The 26983-nt window shown below is 43.5% G+C and overlaps 1 protein-coding gene across 2 annotated transcripts; it reads left to right on the top strand.

The window, feature by feature from the left end:
* Positions 1-241: 241 nt before the first annotated feature.
* On the top strand, positions 242-15797 carry IFRD1 (interferon related developmental regulator 1). Of its 2 annotated transcripts, XM_066633953.1 has the most exons (13): positions 242-592; positions 3072-3104; positions 4326-4430; positions 6012-6093; positions 7530-7654; positions 7756-7913; positions 8874-8924; positions 9046-9224; positions 9328-9436; positions 11776-11910; positions 12613-12741; positions 12998-13093; positions 15169-15797. In XM_066633953.1, exons 1-13 carry the CDS (start codon positions 544-546, stop codon positions 15256-15258), a joined length of 1341 nt encoding a protein of 446 aa, XP_066490050.1. In that variant the 5' UTR covers positions 242-543; the 3' UTR covers positions 15259-15797. The 2 variants fall into 2 exon arrangements, with proteins under 2 accessions (XP_066490050.1, XP_066490051.1); XM_066633954.1 differs by lacking the exon at positions 3072-3104.
* The last annotated feature ends 11186 nt before the right edge of the window (positions 15798-26983 follow it).

The following is a 26983-nucleotide window of genomic DNA, read 5'->3' as shown; positions in this document are numbered from 1 at the left end:
CATCAGTCAGCCCGACTCTGCCCCAGCCCGGCGGTCGATAAGAGGCACCGCCCTTGTCAACGTCGGCAGAATATAAAAACCACAAACCCCAGAGTGCAATGTGCGGACGCGCGCTTTGACGTCACCAGAATGCTGAGGCGCGATTGACTAGTTCACGGTCACGCCTGTTGAACGTCACTCGCCTCAGCTTGGAAGGGTATAAAAGCGGCGCCAGCGCCAACCCCGCGCCTTTGGTTCCTGGCGTCTGAGAGGAGAAAGATGCATCGATTCCGTTCACGAGCATCCACGGGGATTTCTGCCGCTGCCACAGATTCGCCCATCGCCTGCCTCCTTCAACCACACCCACTGCCGCCTCGGTCCGGAGAGCCGGCCTCACAGAGACGTTGCCATAGTAAAAAGCGCGCCTGCTCCTCCATCGGCTGATCGACGCCGCCGCCCGGGCCGGGGAGGGGACTGAGGCAGGAGAAGCCAGCCAGCCAGCCAGCCAGGCCGGAGCATCGGGAGCCGCGCGCAGCGACCACCGCCGCCGCCTGGGCCGCCGCCATGCCCAAGTCGAAGCGACGCGGAGGGGGCACCTCGCGCGGCACGTCAGGTGAGGCGAGGACTGAGTGCACTTGCGTCGCCCTCGCCGCCGGGCATCCTGGGGGCTGTAGTTTTTTCTCCCGTCGCGTCCCATTCCCGGGTTACTAATGAGAACTGCGTGTCCCAGAATGCCGTGCGGTGTGAAGGCGAGGGGCGGGGGAGGGCGAGAGGAGTAGGTTTTGAGGGCTTGGTGGCGCGAGCCTTGTTCCAGTCGGGGAGGGGGCAGGCATGCAGTGAGGGCGCGTCACGTGACCCCGTCCTGGACTGTGCCTCGCCGTGCTTTGGCTCCCTAGGCCCTGCCCAGCAATCCAGTTCCATCCTCACCCTTGTACAGCCCTGGACTCCCAGCCATTGTGGCTCGCTGGAAGTCAGGGCCTTAATGTGTTTTTGCTAGTGGCCTTAAGTGACTGCGTTCAGCCCCTGCTAACGGGGGAAGTGGGCAGTTAGACCCCCTATTAAGTAGCTAATAAAGGAAATATTTCTTGTCCCAGGATCTGATTGGCCTGTGGAACTCCTTGCCCCAGGATGTGGTGACAGGCATCTGGTCTGGTTGCTTTTAAAAGGGAGTTGGGCAGACTTATGGAGGAAAAGTCCATCACAGGTTACAGGCCGTGGTGGGGATGTGCAACCTGCTTTTAGAAGTAGGCTACCTCAGAAAGCCAGGTGCAAGGGAGTGGCAGCAGGATGCAGCTCTCTTGTGGTCTTGGGTGCTCCCTGAGGCATCTGGTTCATTGACTCCCTTGTCCCTGCCTAGCCATCCTATTGCATCTCCACACCCTCAACTCACCTTTATTGTGTCTCATTTAAAGTCAAGACCTTGATGTATTGTTGTTAGGAGAGGTTAAATAACTATTTAATAACACTAACAGGGTAACTCAGTTTTACCCTGAGTTAACCTTTACCCTGTTCAGTAAAGGAAGGACATAGTGGAAATGGAAAAGGTGGAAAAGAGAGCGACTAAGATGATTACTGGGCTGGGGCACCTTCCTTATGAGGAAAGGCTATGGTGTTTGGGCCTCTTCAGCCTAGAAAAGAGGCGCCTGAGGGGAGGGCATGATTGAGGCTTACAAAATTATGCACGGGAAGGATGAAGTGGGAGATGCTCTTTACACTCTCACATAACACCAGAACCAGGGGACATCCAGGAAAGCTGAGTGACGGCATCTGGCCTGGATGCCTTTAAAAGGGGATTGGACAAGTTTCTGGAGGAAAAATCTATTATGGGTTACAAGCCATGATGTGTATGTGCAACCTCCTGATTTTAGAAATGGGCTATGTTAGATGCAAGGGAGGGCACCAGGATGTAGGTCTCTTGTTATCTGGTGTACTCCCTGGGGCATTTGGTGGGCCGCTGTGAGATACAGGAAGTTGGACTAGATGGGCCTATGGCCTGATCAAGTGGGGCTGTTCTTATGTTCTCAAACTGTGGGTCCAGACCCACTGGGTGGGTCACTGCAAGCCAATTTCAGGTGGGTTGCCATTCATGTTAATGTTTTATTTTTAATATGGTAGACTTGATGCTGTCATGGTATGTGACTGCATTTGGGGAAATGGCACACATCTATACTTTCAGCAGGCTATTGTGTGTATGCTTTTAACAATGATAGGAAATGGAACTTATTCCTGGGTAAGTGTGGATAGGATTGCAGCCTAGGACTGTTCAAAATTTGATGATGTCACTTCTGGTCATGACATCACTTCCAGTGGGTCCTGACAGAATCTCATTCTATAAAGTGGGTCCTGGTGCTAAAAGTTTGAGACTCACTGGAAATGAATAGATAGCTCCTTTGAGGTTATAGCTAACCCCTGTTAAGTAGCTAGCTCCAATTAAATAGCTATTAGCCAACCCCTGCTAACTGGGCAAGAGGCACATTTCAAATGGTGTTCTTCATGTTTAGTAGCAGGAGAGTAACTGTCCCTCTTCACCCCAGCACAGTGTCTTTTCCAGTGGCTGTTTGCTGGTGCTGTTCTTCATGTTTTTATATCCTGAGCCCTTTTGGGACAGGGAGCATTTTAGTTATTTGAATTTCTCTGTAAACCGCTTTGTAAGCTTGGGAATTGTAAGATATCAGTTTTTATATCAGTTCAGTTTTCATTATTTCTCATCGCTTAAAGCAGTGCTCTTAGGTTTGCTGGAGTGTTTACTTTTGTTTGTGCCTGATTTTTCTATACTTTTCCTGTTCAGAGCCAAATGTGACTGCCACACAACACTTGCTTGATTATAGAAAGCCCCCAGGCTCTGTTAGCAAGTGAATGACAACTTCAAGATCCCTGGGTAGTTTTAAACATTAATTCTGATGGCCAGTATTTTAGATTGAGAGTCCCCTTGGTCAAGTATTTATCTTCTAATTTGTAAAGTTCCATGCTCGCAGGTACTATAGAAACAGTAATATTGTAAATCTGATGTGTTACAACTGCATTATAATGTCACCATAGAAAAGAGGTGGTGTGGTGTAGCTCCTTAAATAAGCCTTTCTAAAATTCCACAGGAATTACTCAGAGTCTGAAACAAACTGAATCAGGTGAGAGCTATTTTCATAAATAAATCTTAACTAGAAGATGGGGATTGTCAATATTTTTTTGGTCTAGTGATGAAATAGGTTGAATTCAAGCAAGTTGAATAGATTTGCCTTGCCTCTGCTGAACTTTCAAATTCCATAATCTCTAGAGTGTGGGGATGATATTGCTTTTGGGGAGAATGAAAAGATAAGTAGAAGTGTGATAAGCCATGTGGCTTTCTGACACTTGTACAAGAACTGTTGGGCATTGATGAATCTCAGCAAAACCTTAATACTGATGGTTGCTATTGATAGTACAACACTAACTGGTTGCTAGGTCAGCACAGGTAAACATACAGCAGTTCAAAGTCAGTGATAATGACTGCATGATACAGCTGAATAAACAAATCTGTTTGATTGGTCTTAGTTCTCACTGTCTAAGTTTGTTGTGTCTTAAATTTTAACTATGCCTTCCTAAACTTACAGTGATTTTTAGCCATTCCACCTGGAAATATTTATGCTAAAGCCTTAGATAAAGCTAAAAGATTAGGGTTTATAAATGCAGCATGTAATGATTGAAGGATACTTTTGATGCCAAATGAGGGGCAGAAATCTCTCCTTTAAGAAACTGATTTCTATGTCTGCCCAAGCTGTGTTCTCACCATGTTCAGGGGCAGACATTTTTTGCAAAAACTGCCTCCTATCCCAGCAAGCTTTTGGCCAGGCTCCATATATCAGAAGAGTGTGGGTGAAGATGTTTGCAATCTCAAGCAGTGTTCCTGTTATATGGATTTATAGCCTGTCTTTTCAGGCATGCTACCCCGTGGTGTTGAACAAGTCAAGCAATGGAATAAAATACAACTTATAAATTGCTAAGAACAGCAATGTTCATCATTTAGCTGATAAACCACGTGTTTTAAATGATTAGTATTTTAATGCTGCAATATTTAGTTCCTTTAGGCATGGCATCTGCTATATCATACATATGGGTTTTTTTGGAAATGGGTTTTCTAAAAACTTATGCCTTTGTTAGTACATGATATTGGTATAGATTGAACAGGGGGCAACTGTTAAATCAGAGAGCACTTTTCTGGTTTGCGGCAATATTTGTGTCTTTGACATAGGCAGCTAGTTAAATGTCAGCTGACTTGCTTTCTCTTAGAAAGGTATGACAGTAGAGTTGATGAGGGCAGGCTGTTGAAGGTATCTCATAATATTAACTACCTGCTAAATGCTTTTTTCCAGGTGCCCAGAACAGAAACATGCAGCCTTTTAGTGATGAAGATGCATCAATTGAAACTATGAGCCACTGCAGTGGCTTCAGTGATCCAACTAGCTCTGCTGAAGATGGTATGTTGATTTATGGGTCTTACCGGAAAGCTGGACAGAATTGCATTTGGTAGAAAGTAGTAGTAAGCTCCTAGGGCTGGCCTGCACATCATAAGGCCCACAGGCCAATCACAGTCATTTCTGGTAACTCCTTCCAGAATTCAGAATACCCATTGTGCACATTTTCCCCACATCCTTGTGGAAGCTTGGTAACCCCTGCCCAAGCCCGTCAAAAGTGGAGGTGAGCATGGAGGGAGTGCCTGCATCAGATCCTCTGTGTTGCTCCTGTTCCGTTGTCTTCTTGGATTCACATGCACATGGTGGAATTGATACCGGTTTTTTCCCAGTCTGTTGCATCTAGTCAGCTGTGCTGCAAGGTCCATTTAAGGGACTTTCATTAATGTGAATGCTGCAAGAGGGAAAGCTGTGTGCATGTGTATTTGCTGAGGAATAGAAGTATGGTGGGACACTCTTGGAGCAAAGCAGAAGGAAGGAAGGAAGCAAGCGCATAGTGCAGAGCTGTATAAAGAGAAGGAGGTGCAGAGCTCCATGGGTTAGGGACAGAAGGACAGCTGATGGTGACACAGTGTTGCGTGGTACACACAGAAGAAAAGTGTAATTGATAAATGAGGCTGCAGAAAAACCTGCGGGCAGGTAAAATTGAGAAGGAAGGCCTAAGAGGGAAGAGTACAAATCTGTAGTGCTGGTTTCTTAACGGCATTAGGTTGGTAGTGCTTTCTTAAGCCATGGGAGATCTAGTATGATCTGACTTCTGGCAGAAGATACTTTAACACATGACCTGAATCAGACTGAGAGGAAGCTGCTTGGATTATGATCTAGTTAGTACAAGACACATTGCATCCTAGGTATTGCTTGTACTCTTAACATCAGTACAAGGCCTATGGTGTTGTGAAAACAGAGGGAATGATTAGAGCATTCTTTGTTCTGTGGAAAAGCATTTGTCAACATTTTAACAAGATTTGTTTTATAATTCTTGAATTAAAACTAAAAAGTTCATTTCCGTGAGCTGTTGTACATTTTCTTTCTGTTGTACACTGTAAGTCTTAAAGAAAATCTGACAGTTGTAGTTTTGCAGAAGCTTTCGTTCCATCACACAACTCTCAACATCCCACTTTCAGCTACAGGTTTTGAGAAGTTAATCAGTTTTATGTAAGATTTTAGTGAAGATACTGCCTTTTTGTAGGGCAAGGAAATGACTGTTCTTGTGAATCTCAGGCTGTTCTTCAAAAGTCATCTGTTAACATAAGTAGACCAGAGCATTTGTTGCTAAAGAATAAAGTTTTACTTTGCTTCCTTTCTAATGTGTCTGGGGCATTTAAGTAACTCAGTGAATAGTTACAAAATGGAACCAGATGTTGGCAATTGCACAATTCCTGTGTTCTTGTAACTTTTCAAGGAACCCCCTGTCTGCTGTGAAGAAGAAATGGGGTATGTGTCCTTGCTGCAAAGATCTAGAAACCAATGATCATTCTGTGATTATAGTGGGATTGTAGGTGTGCAGACCAGACCCTTAGACCCTATGAATTAAAATTTCTGTTAGTAAATACTTTTATAGTTAAGTCACCTTTTGCTTCTGTGTAGGGCCTGAAGTTGATGAGGAAGCAGCACAAGAAGATCTGGAATACAAACTGAAGGGCCTTATTGACCTTACATTGGACAAGAGGTATTTTTTGATGGAGTGTCTGAAGTTGGCATATGTTTTTCTTTTCAGATTGTGCATGAGCAAACCTTACAGTAGTGCATACTTTATGGAGGGGTACCACCTCAGTAGGATGGCTAATCCTGTGAGTTTTGCAATTTGGAGAGCTACTTTCTTAACTCATAAAAATTGGTTATTACTCATTTTTATTGCTAGATAAGGTCAGTTAGTATTTAAATACCATTTTTCAGGCTGTTTTTTCCCCACTATCTCATTTTTTCAATGAGATTTCAATTCAGCTGTCATAACTTCTCAGCCCATCACTGCTTCAAGCAAGCACCTGGTTATTCACTGAATGTGCTACAGCTGTTGCTGCCAGTAATAGTTTTAATGATACTATGCACCTGCTCTCTTTAGAACTGTGCTTGACAGCTTGCTTCTCTTCCTGTTTGATTTAAAAATTCTTTTTTTTAATGAAGCTGCCTTATAACAAATCAGACATGTCATCTATGCCAGCCTTGTCTGCACTGACTGACAATGCTGAACCATCATTTCAGATGGGATCTTTCCCAGTCCAACCTGGAGTTGCCAGGGATTGAACCTGGGGCCTCTTTTATGCAAAGATATGCTCTGTCCCTGAGCTAGTTGCCCTTTGGCTTTTCTTGAAGTTATGGAGTCAGGTCATATTCCAGGAAAGGGGGAAAAAGGGAGCTATGCAGGAGGAATGTATAAACCAGGCATCTCCAAACTTTTTGACCAGAGGGCTGCATCAAATATCTGGTGCAGTGCTGAGGGCCGGAAAAAAATGTAAATATAAAATTTAAATAAATAAATTAGAAATGAAACTTAGATGAGTGAATAAATGAATGAATGAATGGGTTCATTCATTCAACCTTTCTGGCTCTCAGAACACCCTCCAGACACAACCAGAGCACAGCTCCAGTTATGTTCAGTTGAGTGGGCCAGGTGCTCTCAGGGGACAAGAGGCTGGCTGCGGGCCGAATAGAGGCTTGCCATGGGCCCCTGGGCTGGGCATCTGGCCCCTGGGCTGGGGTTTGGAGACCCCCTGGTATAAATAATTTGTCAAGACGTTGGGAACCATAAGGCTTCCCTTTAGGATGCCATTAAGAGATGATGAAACGTACGATTGGGTTCGTATAGGAGAAAAGCTTAACCACTGCCAAGCTGAGTTGATGTTTATGTCAACATGGGAAGATAGTCAGATATGGATTCCAAGTTTCAATCTTTAGCCCAGTGACATGGCTGGGGGGTTCATTGCTCCAAGTATCACACCTTGAGGGGATTCCTCTCCAAGCCTCCGAAGGCCTCTTGGTAGCTTTAGAAAGGCACTTCCAGTTTTTGCCTGGAGGCATTCTGAGGCTGTGGGGGGGCGGTATGCATGTATCAAAAATTGGCTGAGTTTTTAACTGATAAGGTTGACTTTTACCCCCCCTCTATAGTGCAAAGACACGGCAGTCTGCTCTGGAAGGACTTAAAAATGCCTTGACTTCCAAAATATTGTATGACTTCATTCTGGAAAGGAGAATGACACTAACAGACAGCATTGAGCGCTGTATAAAGAAAGGTAACTCATTCCTGTGTCTTGCTATAAATTGATATCCTCTTGTGAGGATTAATTTGCCTTCAGCTTGTTGCATTCAGTCCTGATTGGTTCTGTGTGTGTAGGCAAGAGCGATGAGCAGCGTGCTGCAGCAGGACTGGCTTCCCTACTTTGTGTGCAGCTGGGTTCAGGAATTGAAAGTGAAGAGATCTTTAAGACGCTTGCGCCAGTTCTGAAGAAGATACTTGGTGATGGGGCAGCAAGTGTACAAGCCAGACAGGCTGTAAGTATGAAATGGATATTTGGCATTTAAAATGGGAATCTTCTCTTATGAAATATCATTTATGCATCTGTCCATACCGGTGGTTCCTAACCTGTGGTCCATGGACCTAACACCTGAAAAGTGGTCCATGAGGTTTCACAAAACATAGGCTGTTGGTGTTTTTAATAGGCGCTTCTGATCAGAGACATTCATGAAGGGGCGTGGTGGCTGTGCGGAGTATCGCCCCATAGCATGTTGTCACCCCATGGGCTAACCCTGCCCCCTTTAGGCCGCACCTGTGTTCCAGTCACTTCCAGGGCTACTTGCCCAGTTGGACATCGATTACAATTCCAGTTTTTGCCTCAGTGGTCCTCTGACTTGTAAAGGGTGGAAACCACTGATCTGTACAAACCCAGCAGTCTGTCATGTTGAATAGTAGTAAAAAATGGTTAAGAAGCAATAGCTCCTCTTTGATTTACCCTCACTCAGTTTTGTGGGACTGTTGATAGCATATTGCTATAAAGAGTCCATAAATAGGTGCTCTCTGCATTTTAATACAAATAAACAAGTAATCTTGGAGTATTAGTGAACAAACATTGAACGTTTGAAGGCTGGCTATTCAGTATTCTGTGGTACCTTATCTAGAATGGGCCAAAATTAGGGGCAGACTGTTGACCTGATCTCATAGTATTAGACTGATCCAATTCATAAATGTCCTTTGTTTCTTGTTAAATCATTGTTGAAAAATCTAACGTAAACAGCATTTGACCGAGCAATTAAAATGTAAACTTCACCTTAATGTTGCTGTTTCTAAACAAGTGGAATGAGTTGTCTCAGTGGCCAGATGAATGCTGGGTGATAAGCCAGTTTTTAAGTAGAACGAATATTAGAGATTAGACCACTAGATGCTGATAATTCTGAGTTTAAAATATTATAAAAAGTACTTGGGTAAAATTACTAATTCTGTTTTCTTGTATCCAGTGTGCCACCTGTTTAGGAGTTTGTTGCTTTATTGCCACTGAAGATATTACCGTAAGTTAACTTCTTTGATGGAATTAATTACATTAGGATGAATTAAATAAATTACATTAGGATTAATTGAATAGTGCTGTGTAGTGACTGTCTTGGCCTGCTTTAAAAAAAAAACAAACAGGAATTATATTCAACCATGGAATGCCTGGAAAGTATCTTCACAAAATCTTACCAGAAGGAGAGAAATTTGAATGGAATCTCCAGCACCCAGAACACTGTTCTTCACATCAGCGCCCTCTCAGCATGGACTCTTCTGTTGACCATCTGTCCGATGAATGAAGTGAAGAAAAAGATTGAAATGTATGTATTTCCTTCCTTAGACACCCGTACTGGGAATAGTATTTTTCAGTCTAATATTGCTTTGCATCAAGGCAGTCCTTCAAGATGCTCTTAATTTTTCTAGGCATTTGCATAAATTTCCCATTCTGCTGTCCTGTGACGATGTAAACATGAGGATTGCTGCTGGTGAAACATTGGCACTCCTGTTTGAATTGGCAAGAGGATCAGATGCAGTAAGTTCAAGAAACCATATGTTTTTTGCAACATGTTTGATATGTATTGTAGAAACTCTGTCCAGCTGGAAAAATAAGGCTTTGTGTATTGGGCCTAGGAGGGATGCAGGATCAGTGGCAGCAATGCATGCCGTATCCTATCCCCAGCCCAGGCAGCCTTAAATGGGCTGGTTGAATTTGTGCCAGCTAAGTAACTGGCATAGATCCAAGTAGCCCCATAGGCCAGACTGGGGCTTGACACAGGGTAAGGGGGAAAATATCTCCAAATATCCCAAGGTGACCTCCAACTTGCTCCTAACCTGCATAAGATACAGCACAGTCCATGTGGTCCAGTGCAGGTCAGGCTTGGGCTACTAGTGAAGATCTTGCCTTAAGAAGCTGCCTATTTTTTTGTGAGGGACTATTGTGAATCTCAAGCTTAATCTCAAGTAAACCAGGCACTTATTGTTGATGGGTAATGTTTTATCTTGCCTCTTCTGATGTGTCTGGGTGATTTAAGTAACTGAGAGAATAGTTACAAAGTAGAAGAAGTTGGAAATTGTACAAGTCCTGCCTGTTCTGGTGACTTGTCAAAAAATAACCATTCTGTTGTGAAAATGAAATGGGCCATGTGTCATTGCTGCAAAAGATCCAGAAAACCACTTTCTGTTAGTACAGGAAAGAATAACTTAGAACAGAAGCCTAATGAAGAACAGAAGCCTGATGAATCAGGTTTCCTTAGACTGGGGCAGCTGAACTTGCTTAATGTAAGAGCCATAGTGATAAACTTCAGATGTCTGAGAGCAGCAACAGTCAAGATGCCACCCATGCCATAGACCTAATTTAAACATTTGGCTCAGAACTTTTAACATTGTAAACCTGTCAGAGGAAGTTGGAGCCACTGATTGTCACTGTATGAGAATCCCGTTCTTTTAAATACAGTAGATACTGTAATGTGACTTCATAGGGTGTCACAGTTTAGTCTGCCTTGGTAAATGGTAGGCCATTAGTCATAAAAGTGTTGTGGAATACTGTGGAGTTGATAAAGTGAGACCTTGTTTAGTCTGACTTGTTTTAAGACTTCAGTTTGTTTTAATGGGCCTTTATTTAACATCATTACCATTTTCTTTGACAGCATTGAACAAAATAGCCCCAGCTTACCTATGTGCCCATCTTGGGAAGCTAGTAAGAAAAAATTCTTGGCAAGATAGGATAACGGAGAAAAAAGAACAATGTCAAATGAGTTATGACACCCAGTGCATTACACAGTATACGAGCACTTTGTGATTCATACAGTTGTAACTAGCTGCCTTTTTGAGTCTGACCTGTAGAACATTAACTTTCAAGGGAATGACAAATGCAAGTTCAAACTGCGAATCCCTTAACGGTTAGTAACATTTTAATTGCATCTGCTTGACCAACTCCTACCCATTGTGCAGTGGTTCCCAAACATGTTCACCTAGTGTCTCCCATTGGTTGCGGCTCCCTAGTAGGGCTCCAGTCCTATACACTGTATATGGCAGTCGGTTTTATACAGTAATTCCATGGCTCCCCTTCCTGGTTTCCGCCATGCCCAGGGATCCACTACCATTATGGATGTTGTCCTTACTAGAAAACAAATCAACCTGCTCATTCTTTCAATCCTGTATATAACTATCACCAGTAAATGTCATCTGAATCATTGGAAGAGATGACATGGCATTACATAGGCTAGTGTGATAAGTTAAATCAGGGTTAGGAGGACATAGTTGTGATCAAAGGGGGTGAACATGAAAGACAAAGAAGGGAAAAGAGATGCAAGGTGCACAGGACTGCCACTTAAAACCTGGATGCTTTGAATTACTCGCATTAGACCAGCTAACTGATACATGTATTCCTTCCAAAGCAGCACAAGCCTATGGCAGTAGACATTATAACCTTAGGCTGTTTCTCTTAAACAGTAGGCTACATAACATATGGCTGAGTATTATCTCTGTTGCCTGGCGGTGGCTTCCCAGGGATCTTTCCCAGTCTTACCTAAAGGTGCCAGGTTGCAAAGCAAGTGCTCGACCACTGATGCTATAGTCTTATCCCCTTCAGGTTCTGGGTTTGGGTGGCATGAACAAATTTAGATTTTAGAAGTGTTCAATTGAGTCTCATAGGTCTGCTCATGTGGCTACTTAAAGTTCTTGGTCTTCAGTGAAGTGATGCCTTGATCTTATATTGTACTGAGTTCGCCCATTTTATTCCAGTTGAATCTCTGAACTAAACGAAGCCTGCTTTTAAATAACAAAACCAGTTCAGGCTCTTGAAGTTCTGAAGTGTGAACCCATATACAGAATGACACTGCAGATAACCTTTTTTTTTTAAACCCTGTCTAGGATTTCTTTTATGAAGATATGGAGCCTCTAACCCAGAAACTAAGGGCTCTGGCTACAGATGGGAACAAGCACCGTGCCAAAGTGGACAAAAGAAAGCAACGCTCTGTGTTCAGAGATGTCTTGCGAGCTGTAGAGGTAAGTAGCAGTGTGATACAAAATATGCTGATCAAAACACTCTTGGCTCTTCAGCCCTTCATCAGCAGCAGTATACAGTATTATCCAAGAGCAAATTGCTATCAGATGACAGAACAGCAATCAAGAGCCAGGAATTGCCAAAACAGGTCATTAAGACAAGTAGCCTTCAGATAAGCAGAAATGTAAATTTTCAGAATAAACCTACAGTTTGGTTTTCTAGAAATTTAATTTTTTAAGAGAGATAAGTGATTAGCATGTTAAACAAGAGTTAAGGCAACAGTTGTGATGGGGATGCCTGGATGAGGTCTACCTCTGCCCTTGTCTTTGACAAGGATGAGATGAATGGGGATTTTGGACCTGTATGTGTTCACTTTCATAACTAATAGCAATTTGGGGGCCTGTGTTTTGAATACGGGGCTGTGGGGTGTATGTGTTGTAGCATACCACTGCCTTGATCCATACCCTGCTGACTGATTTTAGCCTGTACTTCCCAAATATGTTGGGAAATATGTTCATGCATTTACTGGGCCCTTTGTGCTAACTTCATGAATTGTTAATACCTTGAATCCTGCTTTCATGTTTTCTAAAAAATTAGCTTATGTATTGTCTTTGGGTAATAGCAAATACGGGTTGGGCTGCCAGTGTCATAATCCATATGTAACTTCTGTGTAAAACTGTGTTCTTCCGTTTTTTCCCCCATAGGAGCATGACTTCTCAACAGAGACAGTCAAATTTGGGCCTGAGCGCATGTACATTGATTGTTGGGTTAAAAAACAAACATATGATACTTTCAAAGAAATCCTAGGATCTGGGATGCAACATCACTTGCAGGTAAACTTTTTTTAGTCTTGCCTAGCATCTAGTGGTGGTTTTTAAGCTATGTTTTAAGCTTGGCTTATACTAGTATAAAATAGCTTTGTGATGTCCCAGTTTAGCTGGAAAACATCCTAGAGTTTTAGCCATAGACATATAATTGAACTTCAGTTAACATCTAGAAGCCTTTGATATTAGATGTGTTAAAACGGCTATCACTGACTGCTGGTAATGCAGTATTTGCACAGCTCTAATGGGGATGGTTTTTCTACAGTCCAACGAGCTTCTTCGGAATGTTTTTGAACTTGGGCCACCACTGATGCTGGATGAGGCAGCTCTTAAAACCATGAAGATACCCCGTTTTGAAAGGGTGAGTTGCTCGTTTTATGTTATGCTAAAATGACCTATTGTCTCTACAACTCTGTTTCTGCCTTGTAATTTGTCACTTGGATGAAGTGCAGCAGTAATTTTGTCTTGAAGGCATCCTGTGTGGGTAATTAGTGCTTGCACGCAGTACCGCTTATAGATTAAAAAACAGAAAAATAGTTTGGTCCATTTGGCACTGCCTAATATAAGGCTTGGTTTTTTTTTCCCCTCATGGCCTGCAGTCTATTTGTGTAGGAATAGTGGAAGAGAGCAGCAGTGGTAGAAAAAGACAGAACTGAAGTAGAAATTGGGATTTACTGGATTAATTTTGTGAATTTATAAGGCTACACAATTGGCATTTGTTTCTTTCTGGTCTTTGTGTATAACGAAAAGAAACTTATTCTGTTCTGCCCAGCCTATCTCAACTGGAAGCCAGCTCAGGTAAGGGAATGTCTTTTAGGCATTCTAGTTAAAAAGGTAGTGTGACAATCGTAGGCAGCTGCTATGAATGCCTTTCAATACTCTGTTGTGTGAATTTGATATAACATGAGAAACAGGATACGACTTGGGATTAGGAGGACAGGATGAGATAATAGATATGCAGTATCTACATATGTGAGACCCAACTTCTCTAGAGTTCTGTGGGCTTGCAGTGTTTAAGCGCTTTCCACAGCTAAAGCCTGTGTTTGCCAAGGGTGGTTCCAGATTGTATCTGTTACAAATGGTTCTGTTCTAGTTAATTTTATGGCAAAAGGTAGTGTTAAACCGCACCTCATGGTAACAAAGCTACTTGACTGGGTGATTCTGACTTCAGTGCCTGTAATATGAAGGGTCTACACCTGTAGTTATTTGCCCTGCAACAGCATGAAGTGTAGAATTAAACATCCTTGAACATCATTGTCTATAGACAATGGTTATAATTAGCTCTTAGGGCTGCAAAGATAGACTTGACAATATATGGGTGGTGCTTAGTGACAAGTCTTTGGGGTGACTGAGCAGGCAAACTTGCAAAACAATACAAATGCATTGAATGGTTCCAGAGGGAGCATGGCCTCTGGATTCATGGAAAATATAACCAGAAAGTACAAAAAAATACAAGCACATTTATTAAACTTCCTGAAAGGGCATTAGCTCCCAAGTAAATACAACTATCTTCCCCCTCTGTTAGATATGATAAAACCCTTTTATAGTGCTCTGGTTGCCCTCTTTCCCAGTTGTTCATCTACTGGAGGAAGTAGGGTACATAGACTCCAAGGACTGGTTCCGCTGTCCCACAGGGCATGGCACATGTTTATACAAATTGTAAGACCAGTTTGTGTGGTCCGACTTGTTCCTGCATCATGTTGGTACATGAATTATTCCCAAGAATGCATGTTCTTGGAGAGCACCTCCATGAACCGAAGTCTATTGGCAACTTCTGTATTTGCAGTAGCACCCTCCTTGTGTTGCTTCATGAATGCTTTTGAGGAGCACTGTGCAGATGACAGAAATTGCCCGTGAACTTGCCCATAGGCTTTGGCTGTGTTTGGTGCAGGAAATTCTGCAACCAGACCTCTCAATATTTTATCACTGAGTTAGAATGTGACATAAAGACTGATGATGATGCATAGTTGTTTGGATGGTCAGCAGCATCTTAATCTCTTGAGATGGTCATTTTCCTGAATTTTCAGGTAACAAAACCTGAAAGGCAGGATGGAATTAGAAATCAGAAACCACATGCACTTAAGTGCTGGGGCGGGTTGAGTAACAAGATTTTAAGTTGCAGAATGTTTCCCTGAAAGGAAGAGCAGCAGGAAATCCTGTTTGATGGTTGCTTCAGTGTAATCTTTCATCTGGTTGCAATCCTTCATCTTAATTTGGTTCTGCTAATTAACTCCTTTACAGATTGTACCGTAGAACACAGCAAAGTGTCTTTAAATAAAGCTGACAAGAGTTCAGGGTGGCCACAAAGTCCTATGCAGGAACTGTAAATCACTTCAATTTGAAATCCACACAATCTCATATAGACCTTTCTAATTTTTAATAGTGCATAACACTGTATGTGTGTGTGAGTTCATGGTTTTTTTCTCCTTTCTGTAGCACTTATACAACTCTGCAGCATTCAAAGCTCGGACAAAGGCTAGAAGCAAATATCGTGATAAACGAGCAGATGTGGGCGAAGTGTTCTAGAACAGCTCTTGAAGACTTTGAGCTTGATTTCTGTTAAGATCTAATTCCTGCTGAGTGTAATTGCAGCGATTAACATGAAATGAGGCTTTTTTGATGTCTCAACCTTTTTGATGTCTTGAACTTATATATAACAAGTGATGTGATGTATGTTACTGCGTAGAGAGATATGTACTGTAGATAGAATATGGGGGGACTTCTAACTCTTTATGGAGGGTAAGATTGGCTCATGAATTAGGCATAATTCTTACAACACTATTAGTCATATGGTGCTGAGACTGTTTTGATTCAACTCATTGTTTTTAGCAATCTAATGAAATAGGTGAAAAAATCTAACAGGAAGAATCCTCTGCAGGGGTTAACATGCCACTGAACCACCTCCTATTTATAGTCAACTGAACACTTTGAAACTGACCTTCAGGCTGCAACAGTGACCTTGGAATACCATGTAGGAGCCCTGAATCTCAGCTTTTATGATAAAGTAGCACACAAATGTTATGCATAATATGCTGAAACTTGGATAATAAAGATATTTAAGTTTATGCCTATGTCTGTTTATATATGAAATGAGTTTATGTGAAAGAGTCTTGTGTATTCTGCAAGAGCAATATAGCTTTAAAGGTCGCTTTGCTATTGGGTAGACCAAATATTTGTAGATAAAGCCACTTTTACTCCCTTCCAGAAAAGGAATATTGTGAAAGAGCCTTCTCAGTGCGACTGTGGTTCAAAAATCAATGGTATTGATGCAGCATTGCCTTCTGAAACCCCCAAGTCTCTATGTAGATGGCTATCATATACACTGAAATCTTATATGTGAGTTATTGAAGATGCCAATCCTAAACTGTCATAACTAAAATAGACAAAAACCAACCAAGTCTTACTCTCTCCTTTCCCCTCCCCCAAAAGCCTTCAGAATGAATTTTCATTTGTTTCTTAAAGAAAAGATGAAATTCCAAAGTTTAGGTGTCATAAAGCCCCACCTTTGATCACCACACATCTTGCCTCAGATGGCAGAGGTCAGACTCATCAGTCATCATTTGCATAAGGTCAGGTTCATGAAAAGAAGGCATTTTGGATTGAAGCCAGCTTAGGACTATAGGTCAGTACTGCCATTTTGAATTGGGTACTGAAACCAGCTGGTAGCTGGTGAAGATATTTCAGCAGTAGGCTAGGCTTGGAACAGTATGTTTGGGTTAACAGAAGCTGCCCTCTACAGCATTCTGAACCAGCTGTAGCTTCTAAATGCTTTTTAAGAGCAGTTCCATGTCTGGTAGCATTCCTGCTGCAGTGCACCAAGGTGTGAATGGCAGTGGCAAGATTGTAGAAGAAAATGAAATAGTTGAATCAACAAAAGCTAATTAAAGACATCCTGTGCTATGTTTGCCAACAGATTCATTTTATTTTAGGGAGGTATATCTTGTCTTCAAGGTGGCTTAAAACAAAATAAAAACAGAAAATAGCACAACAAATTAAAAATTTGAGACAGTTCTGTAAAATGTACTGGTGATGGGGGAAGAAAGCGTTCATAGTAGGCCAAATAAAGTGTTGAAACAATATCTACAGTGTCAGAGGCTGAGGGCCTATCGTTGCCAACTAATTGTAAGGGGCAGTTCAGCCTAATTTGGAGCAGGCTAAACTTCAAGTGTATCTGAGCCATTCATCATTGATGCTTCAGTGATTTCTGCCCTGAGCTTGCTTAGCTGCCATTCAGTTAGCAATGGATTCCAGACCCCATTCACAACATATCAGTTTAGATGAGAAACAGTTGGATGCCACTAGCGTACTGATCCTGCCTTCTCTCAAATACATAGGTGATCTTACCCAGTGGTTTGGATGTTAAATATGAAAGGCAAGTTGAGAATTCCCTAGCTCAGGGGCCTCCAAACTACAGCTTGTGGTGCACTGTGAAAATTATCTTTGAAAGAGTGGTGAAGCCTTACTGTTCCACCTTGCCTCCTCCACTACTTGTGCCCAATCGTAGAAACTCGTGCCAAGCAGTGGCTTCTGCTGCCAATTGCCGCCGAATGCTCGATGCCCTGATTTCCTGGGGGAAGGTTGCCTGGCAGGAGTTTCTACAAAGACGGCACAGACAGGAGGCAGAGGGATGAAACGGTAAGGCTGCGCCACCACTCTGCCTGAGAGGATTTTCTTGGGCACACTGGATCCAGCCTGTAGGCTGTAGTTTAGAGGCCCCAGCTCTGCCAAGAGAACAAGCAAACTAGGGGCAGCCTAGGATATGCCCTGCTTCAGAAAATGTGGGAAAGTGGGCAAGCAACCAGTATGGAGAATCCACCCACATCACTATCCCCCCAAGGATGATCCTGGTTAGTAAGTCAATTGCACAGCTGAATTGGTAGATGTGAATCCAATCAGGAGAGGTGTCCAATTCAGTATTTATAGATTGCCTTTCAAAGAAAAAGTTCATGAAGTGGTTTACAGAGAAACATCAAATAAGTGATGGCTCCCTGTCCCTAAAAGGCTCACAGTCAAAGATGCAGAAGAACAGCAGCAGACAGCCGCTAGAAAAGACACTGCTGGGGTGAGGCAGGACACTGGGGCTGGGAATGCCGAATGTGATTTATGCTCCCAGGCTCTAACCCTACCCCCAAGTAGGGCAGATAACATTTTCTATCAGAAATCCTGGAAGCCACTGCCAGGCAGTGTCGTCAATGCTGAGCCAAGTGGGCCAATGGTTTAAAGTGACTTGGTTTAAAGTGGCTTCCGTTGTTTTGCCTGGCCTGCTGATGTTTTTTCTTTAAGCTGTTTCTGTCCAATGTTGCGGATATGCAACAGAGATCAAATGTGCACTCCTGTGGGCTGGGCAGAAATGGGTTAAGCTAATTGCTTGGGAAAGTTTAAAATGTGTTGGTTTTTATGAGACAATATACTTTCCCCAGCCTTCAAGCTCATGATTTACTTTGCTAAAGGTAAATTGACTGTGCCAGTCATAAAGGTACTGGGACTGTAATCTGTTGCCCGATCAAAGTCCAAATTAATTTTGGCGATAAAGGACAGTTTCACTGAGTAATGGGCTTGAGTTAATACACAGTTTAGCAGTGCCAGCAGCTACTGGCTGCTACCTCGTCTGCTGAATGCCAACTGCACAGGTGCCAAATTGGTACCGAGTTCCATCTCATGTTTTATTCCAAATGGACTAAGAATTTCAGGGTATTGGAGATGGTCTTGGCTGCATCTGGAAGTTGTGAGTAGGATAGTGTCCTATTTCAAGCCTGCAATTTTAACTTTGGTGACATTGCTCACTTTCCTTTGTCATTTGCTAACTGGGGATTCTTCATTCTCTGAAAGGTTGTCAAGTATTGGGTTCCTGCTCATGCATGCCCACTCCAACATATACATTCAGTCTGTGGAGGGTGAAATTGAATTCTATTCCCCTGCCTTCTAAGAACATAAGAAGAGCCCTGCTGGATCAGGCAAAAGGCCCATCTAGTCCAGCTTCCTGTTTCCCACAGTGGCCCACCAAATGCCCCAGGGAACACCCAACAGACACAACCAGACATTTCTCCAACGAGCAGGTCATCTGAAAGGGGGAGTTTATGTATGTGGAACTAAACATGTAGGCCAGGGGTTGGCAACCTTTTCAGGCAAAGGGGCTGGACACTAGGAGATATTTATTGCTCAATTTCTGGGAAGCAGCTCTGTGGAGCTTGGCTTGGGAGGTGAAGCCAAGTGCCAGACAGGGCATGGCAGAGCCTGGGCTGGTGGCTTAACCATGGCCTGTCTGGCATGTGGCAAATTGGGCAGGAGGTTTTGCCTCCCAAGCCAAGCTCAGCATGCGTTGGATGACTTGGGGGAGGGAGGTCTGGCCCTTGAGCTGTAGGTAGCCAACCTTTGTTGAAGGCTATTCTTGTGATCAGCAATCTCGATTGGGAGAGCAGCCTAATGTGTAGAGGTGCACATGTATAAGCATCCCTTTCGTGCAGCATGTTCAACATATGAACATGGAGTGGTGGCAGGCATGATAATAGTGTTAGGGACATGAACACCATCCTATTTCCTCCTATGTATGTTGGGTGTACACATAGGCTGACTCAAGACCTTCTGGTGCCTGAATCATCATCCAAATGCTACCCCCTTTACTCAGTGATGTGCTAGCGTCTGGTCCTCCCTTTCTCTAGTGTTCTAACTCGGTACTCTCCTCCTCTCCACATTTCCCAATCCTCTCTGCCCCCTCCTTTTCCAGTGCAGGGAGTGGAAGGAAAAGGAGCAGCAGTGGAGGCAGGAAGGCAGATAGATTGGCTCACCTCACCAATATGAAGCAACCACTTCTGTTAGCCTCATGGATGGACTGTCCTTGTGTAGGGTTGTGGTTTATGAACAGGTCTAAAAATAGATCTGAACCGATGAGCAGGAGCATAATTTTATAAAAAACCCTGGGAATCTGGTACCTAAATGGTTATAATGTAGGCACATCCTGACTGTCTGGGAAGGTTATTCCTGGGACCACTATTATTAACAGCCTGTTTTTTATACTTGATAAAAAACAGAAGAACCTTGCTGGGTCAGATCAAAGGTCCACTATCTGTTTCCAACAATTGACAACCAGGTGCTTCCAGGAGACCCACGAACTTTAAAGGTAATAAACCCCTCATTGCTTCTCAGCAACTAGAGACCATCTGTCTTGCAGTGGCGGATGGAGTGGATGGCTGAGGTGGGTGGACACCAGGTCACAAGGGCGTGTTGGAGAGGTAAGTAGCAGATGGAAGAGACCGGGACCGTGCTCTGCAGTGCTCCGGGTGTTTCTCAGGCTCTGGGGGGGGGGGTGCAGCAAATTGGACGTTCACCCTTGCCTTTGTTTGGTTCTGAAATGGAGCCCTTCCAGAAGTGAGGGAGGGTGGCTGGCATAGGGGTGACACGGGGGGGAATGATGTCACTGCATCATTGTGTCACAGTCCCTGGTGCCATTAGGCCCTAGGATGCATCTGTTGAGATGCCAAGTTGTCTCCAATGATTAATAAATGAATGCCATTTATGCCAGCAACTTTTAAACTTGAGATGAGGAGTGCAGAAGTGTGAAAATCTCCAGCAGTTTCTTAAGAGGGCAGATTCATAGCTGTTCATATACTTTTAAAAGTCTCTGAGGCTCTCTGTACAAAATAAGAAAAAGAAAAACACACTATCTGGTCAAATATTTGAAACCTGACAACTTGGCTGAAGTGAATCCTAAATATAGATGGAAAGGACACTCTGTTTCAGAGTTGAGCTGGTGGGTGCAGCAGTAGAAACACTCCCATGGAGTTCCAGAGGACAAGAGGAACAGCGTACAAAATGTTTGCCGCCGGAACGTGATCCTGGAATTCCTCTGAACAGGCGCTGCGTGTGTTTACGGTGTAAGTAACGCTTTAAATCTATCAAGAATTGATTTATTTTTTAGTTAACAAAAGTTTGCAATATCCCTTTCTGTTAAGTTGGGGCTTTATCCCAAAGAAATTAAATGTTTGGGGAAAGTTGTAATAGGAGTTATGAGTCATCAGCCAGAACATTACTGACTGTGACTCATTCAAATGGCAGGAAGATTATATTAGCACTCTTAAAAAACACAGGAGTATTTTGTGCTCCATCAGGTGTTAGGTCAGGTCAATTCTAGTTTCTTCCAAGGCACAGAAAGCAAAAAGAACACACAAAATGGATGCAACTTGTTTTTAATTTTAATACAACATGAGAGCATAATGGAATAGTCACTTTAGGTGTTTCAAATTGCACTTGAAATCCAACCAGTCAGAACTAAGAACATTTACTGAAACTATTAGACAAGTGTCTTTCCTAAGTCTGTTCTTGCTGACTCTGCAATGGCAAAATTGAGAAACGTTTTCCTTTCAAAATACAAAGAGCGCCCTGAGTATCTGGTAGTGCAAGTTTGAAACTCTGCGGTTGTGTTGAAACATCAGGGTGTATCCTGAGATGAGCTGTACGGCTGGCTATGAAGATCTTCAAAGGAGGATTCCGGAAAGAGCCATAATGACAAGGCTGTTGGGATGTTGTTACCTTTCTCAGGTGATATTTCCCTAATGGTGTGATAATCTATCTATCCGGAAATCAGTATTACATACATCAGTGTTCCTCAAACTGCGGGTCGGGACTCACTAGGTGGGTCGCGAGCCAATTTCAGGTGGGTCCCCATTCATTTCAATATTTTATTTTTAATATATTAGACTTGATGCCACCATGATATGTGACTGCATTTGGGGAAATGTTACAGACCTGTACTTTTAACAAGCTACTATGTATATTCTTTTAACAATGATAATCAATGGGACTTAAACCTGAGTAGGATTGCAGCCTAGGATTGTTAAAAATTATCCTGCTTGTTGATGTCACTTCTGGTCATGACGTCACTTCTGGTGGGTCCTGACAGATTCTCATTCTAAAAAGTGGGTCCCAGTACTAAATGTGTGAGAACTACTGACATACATGAAATATTTCCTATCAGACAGAACTTGTCAGTTGCTGTTGGAGTCTCTTCCCTCCATCCTCAGTGGATTCACCCTTGAGTCTGAATATAATAAAGGTTTGCAAATGTTGTTTTAAACATTCAGCAATGTCCATCCCCTCTTTTGTATGAACTGGAACCCCTTAGCTCAGTGGTTCTAAAATTTTTAGCACCAGGACTCACTTTTTAGAATGAGAATCTGTCAAGACTCAGCGAAAGTGACGTCATGACCAGAAGTGCCATCATCAAGCAGGAAAATTTTTGACAATCCTAGGCTGCAATCCTACCCATACTTACCCAAGGATAAGTCTCATTTATTATCATTGTTAAAAGCAGCCGGTTCAAAGTACAGATCTGTCACATTTCCGCAAATGCAGTCACATACCATGGTAGCATCGATACACTAAAAATAAAATATTGAAATGAATGGGGAGCCACCTGAAAATGGCTCATGACCCACAGTTTGAGAAACACTGCCTTAGCTCTCGAGTGTTGGAAAATGCTAATGTTCAAATGATTGACTTCCAGCTAAGAAACACACAAATATGACTGGAGTGTAGGAGATACTAGCAGATGCAGCAGTCAGTGAGTGCCACTGTTTTCCATGTTCTTCACATGGCACAGTGACCTCTGCAATCTTCTCTATGGTTTTTGCCTCTTGCCATGTCACTTCCAGGAGACTCTTCTCAGTTTTGCAACTTTTTTGGGGCAACTGCTTGTAGTAATGAATCGTCTGCCCTGGAAACAGAGCTGCAGAACCCAGAGGTGTTTTTCACCTGTTGTGTGCCAAACTCCTGCACCTGTGGACCTTTCACGGCACACCGATTGGAAGTCCTTGTTAGAGTTTGTGCAGCAGGGTTGAGTGTTGCTACACAGCAGAAAGCCACGCTTATACAAAATTGCAGTGCAGTGCAGATGAGAATTGGCCATGGGGAGTTGTGGATTGGTGTCATCCCAAATTTATCCTGGTCACCCCACAGTTTGTATAGAATGGCTCCATTTGCATGCTGTACTTAATGCAGCAATTGCTCTTATCTTTTTTACTTTTTCTTTTGTCAATAGCAGCGGATCATTCCTTATTTATAATTGCCACCAGTGTGCATGCTGCTTTGCAAGAGTGAAGAGGCAGATCTCTGTCTCAAAGGGTGTACAAAAACGATTTTCAACCTGTGTCACGACACATTGGTGTGCTGCGAATGGTCCACAGGTGTGTGCCATGGGAGGTTGTGAGAGGCTCATTAATTAGTAAGGTTACGAGGAGAGTCTGGGGGAGGGCAGAACCAGCATCATTCTTCAGTAGGCTGTTCCAATCAGGTTGTATTATTCTGTGTAAGCTTGTGCTAATGCATTTTGTTTGATATTTCTATATCTTAATATCCGTTTTTTAAAATGATAAAAATATATCCTTAAAAAACCAATTGTGTGTCTTGACCATATTGGCACCATGTTGGTGTGCCATGAGATAAAAAAGGTTGAAAATCACTGATCTAGATATTGACACAAGAAAGACAACAGAGGAAGGGAAAGTGGTTGGTGGTAGGGGGCGCATGTGCGATTGTTTCTGCACACACTATCAGAATTTGGACCACACTGTGGGTGGGAGGGGTGGTTAAAACTTTTTCCTGGGTCACAGTCATGATGAACACCTTGCCTCCAACTCCAGCTGCTATTTGCCTTCGCTATGGAAAACCCTCGTAAACTGCTAGGCTGAGGGTAGAAGGGCTGTGTCTCCAATCTTGCCTCATTCTGGATGCTGTGCTGGTAATCAGCGAAGTAAATTGCCTTCCTGAAGCAATTTATGAAGCACACCCAGTTTGTTGACAGAGTTTAAATATGATTGTACTGCATTTTAAGACAGCGTCTGTGGAGGAGATTTTACGACGTCTGCACACCAAACCAGGACAACCCAAATTACGCAAGCGAGATGTTTTGCAGACCCATGCACAAATGGGGAAGGGGGGACTGGTGAGCAATGTCCAGCAAGGACAGGAGCAGTGATATCACTGAGGGCCACTGCCATGAATATGTACAGTTTAGGCCTAGTAGCATTGCAAGGCCTGAACCAAGCTAAAACAGTAACACAGAAGTGGCTTGCATTTCCTAGCTGCTAGGAATTTACAACTCAATGGAAGGTGATTATGTAGCACCTAGGCAGCCAGAAAGACGCCCATCAAGGATGGAATGCAGCTGCAGATCTCCAGGGGGGAGGGAAGAGCTGAGAGGGCGAGCTTCCAGCCCCACTTCTGGAGGACATGGTCTTTTTGGTCTTGTCTCTTGGTGGGATAGGAGGTGGGTGCACATCCTGCCCCACCAGGACCATGTGGCCTCTTAGGTAACTGACCCGAGGATCTACAAAAGAAGCTGACCCAGGTGAGGGTTAGAGAATAATAGTTAGCCAGTTAGCTTTGTTGTTTTATGCTGATATGTTTCCTAGAAGTTTTTATGCCTCTAGCATTTGCTGCCTTCTGTAACTTTTTGTAACCCTATGCACTTAATAAAGTAAAAATCCTTTTACCATGTTGGTTCATTGTCTGTTGGGGACAAAGTTTCAGAATCCTGCCTAGCCGTTCAGCAAGCTACCAAAAATCCTCATTGAGGACTAGTGACTTGAGGACTGAGACTTTAAGTAAAGAAAGTGCTCAGTGCCTACAAGGGATATAGTTAAGCCTAGAGGGTCTCGGTTTCCCTGGACTGAGGCACTGGCTCTTACAGGGTGGTGGCAGTACTACCGAACAGGGATCTTTGAGGGCTCTAGGGTTCAGAACCAACAACTCTGGGAGCACCCAAAACCCTGGGAGTGAGACCAAGTATACGACAGCCACAAGAGAGAGAGCACCTGTGGCCCTTGGCTGGGTGGCTGCAAAAGCATGGTGACTGGCATTCTATAGCTACTGGCAGGAGTCTGTGAGAGTCCATAAAGTTTTCTCTAATACTGTGGCGGGTGTCAAACTTTGCAAACAAGTCTGTTGACATTTTCTCTAGGCAATTCCTGGAACTAGAACTCAAGAGAATAGAATTTGCATCTTGTTGAGGAGCAACTGAATCGGCCACTACTAGACTCAAAGTACCAGGGGTGTGTGGAGGAAATTGTGACGCAGGGAACTTGTGTTTTCCAACACCTTAAAGGCAATTGGCAACCGAGTGTCTCCCTGCTATTCAGAGTGTCCTTGGTGAAGAGCCAAGAGAGTAAAGGGTGAAACGGAACAGGCTTCTATGAGCTCCAGCAACACAAAGACTGGTTTCATGACTTTTTAGAGCGCTTCCCCTTCTGTATTTGTCTTCTTTTCTGTGGTTTATATTTGTGTCATTCTCTTCCGCCTCCATTTCACATCTTTTAAGCCACCCTCCTCCTGGGAACTGAGACAATCCTGTCCCCACAGTATGCTAGAAATCCACATGAGGAAATCCAGTGAGGTGGCCTGCTTCTCTTCTGGGGGCTGCTGACGACCATGAGTCTTGCATGCTGGCTTGGGATCGGATTGTCCCATAGGACTGGTAAAGGCAACTCACTCCTCTCTGAAGGTGAAAGGCAATGCCTGGACCCTCGTCCATTGCCTGGCATCCTTTCTTAAGCATGGTCTACATGTACAGTAGAATGGGCTGGTGCAGTCTTCATGTGATAGCATAGGCTATACCACTTCAGACTCCAGGTGTGAAATGAATGGTCCCCCGTGGGAAAAAAAGCCATCATCCTGCAAGAAAAGAAACAAACATATAAAGGATAAAGAGTTTAATCCCTTTCTTTCCTGTGCTAGCCTTTTGCCATGTTGCGGAGAAATGGTTCAGTCTGTTGTGTCACTTCACAACTCTTCTCCTTCTGAGCCCAGTCCTCCAACGTACCTGTTTCCTCTTGAGCTCTTTTTGTATACATGGTGACTACAAGCAACCAATTAGTTGCACACAGAAATGAATTTTTGGAGGGCTTGTTTTGGCCAAGTGCCGCAACCTCCAACTGTGGCTCCCCCTCAGTCTCCCACCTACCTTCCTGCTCTCCTTGTCACGTCATTCTCAGTGGTGTAGCTAAGGTAGGGCATGGGGTATATTGCCCTGGATACCATGCTTTGAGGGGATGCCAACCTGCACCCCTGAAAGTGGATCCAGAGGCAGGTGGGGGCCTCCAGCAGGCCTTCTGAGGCCCAGGGAGGCTATACACTGTCTCTCTGGATTTTAGAAGGCCTGCCAGAGGCCTTAAAAAGGCACATCTAGTATTCACTAAAATTGGAAATGTCTTTCTAAGGCCTCCAGAAGGCGTTCTGAGGTGCGGGGAGGCCACATATGGTCTCTCCATGCTGGGCAGTACTGAGGCTGTTCTGCGCATCTGAACCCCAGGGGGTGTTAAAAATTTTTGTGTCCCTAGGCACCAGATCTCTCAGCTATGCCACTGGTAACTCCTTCAACTCTCTGCCTCTCCTCTTCTTCCCTTCCCTTCGCATTTCAGAACTGAGTGCATGCTGTTGGCCTGTCTGCTCCTTCTCTCCATTCCAACCTGGAATGAAAGGAAGTGGGGAGAACAGCTCAGTATTGCACAATGAAGACTTCCAGCAGTGATGGAACTTGTAGGTCCTGCCTGACACAGGATCATAAGTTATGCGGGAGGTATTCCCGTTGATGCAAGTTCTCAAGGTGATACTGCTCTCCTTCTGAATACATTTGCAACTCAGATTTAGGATGCTTTCAAATTGGTAAAATGTACGAGTTTGACATCCTCAAACCACAAAGGGCCTCTGGCAACTCCCCATTTTCCATTCTATGGGGCCTAGCAGTATCAGCATAGCCATTGTGTCACAAAACAGCAGTAACACAGGCCTGTGAAACTGAGGATCAGGAAAACTTCTTTTTTCAAAATTTATAGTGGTTTTATAGAAATTTGGTGTGCTGATTCCAAAAATTACATCAGTTTTGCCCTATCACACCTAGTTTTGGAGATACGGCATCACCTCATTAGTGAATGGTTCAAGCAGCTTCCTCATGAGGAAGCCATGGCATAGGCTTCTTCATGAGGAAGCTGCTCAAGCCATTCACTAACAAGGCTGTGCCGTATCTCTGAAAGAAGACATGATAGGGCAAAACCCATGCCATTTTTGGAATCAGCACCCCAAATATACCCAGGAATAGGTCTAACTTTTAAGACAGCAAAATGTGTGTTGTTCTGTACAATTACACCCAAACCTCTCTCTCTATTTTGGTGTTTTCACTGAGGAAACTGCTGCTTAGAAATGCCTCTATTTTTCCCAGGGTCTGTTTCTGAAATATTAACTATGTTGTTGTCTTTTAGGTATG

This window comes from Tiliqua scincoides, chromosome 7 (genome assembly GCF_035046505.1).
Source record: "Tiliqua scincoides isolate rTilSci1 chromosome 7, rTilSci1.hap2, whole genome shotgun sequence".
NCBI classification, from domain to species: Eukaryota; Metazoa; Chordata; class Lepidosauria; order Squamata; family Scincidae; genus Tiliqua; species Tiliqua scincoides.
The sequence above is the reverse complement of the archived record's forward strand: the minus strand, read 5'-3'. Positions and strand labels throughout refer to the sequence as shown.

Bases quoted from the DNA above. Each gene is read 5' to 3' on its own strand.
- IFRD1 (XM_066633953.1), top strand. From the start codon at position 544: ATGCCCAAGTCGAAGCGACGCGGAGGGGGCACCTCGCGCGGCACGTCA. The intron at 4,431-6,011 runs GTATGTTGATTT...GCTTCTGTGTAG, and splicing joins AACTAGCTCTGCTGAAGATG to GGCCTGAAGTTGATGAGGAA. The intron at 9,437-11,775 runs GTAAGTTCAAGA...AACCCTGTCTAG, and splicing joins TGGCAAGAGGATCAGATGCA to GATTTCTTTTATGAAGATAT.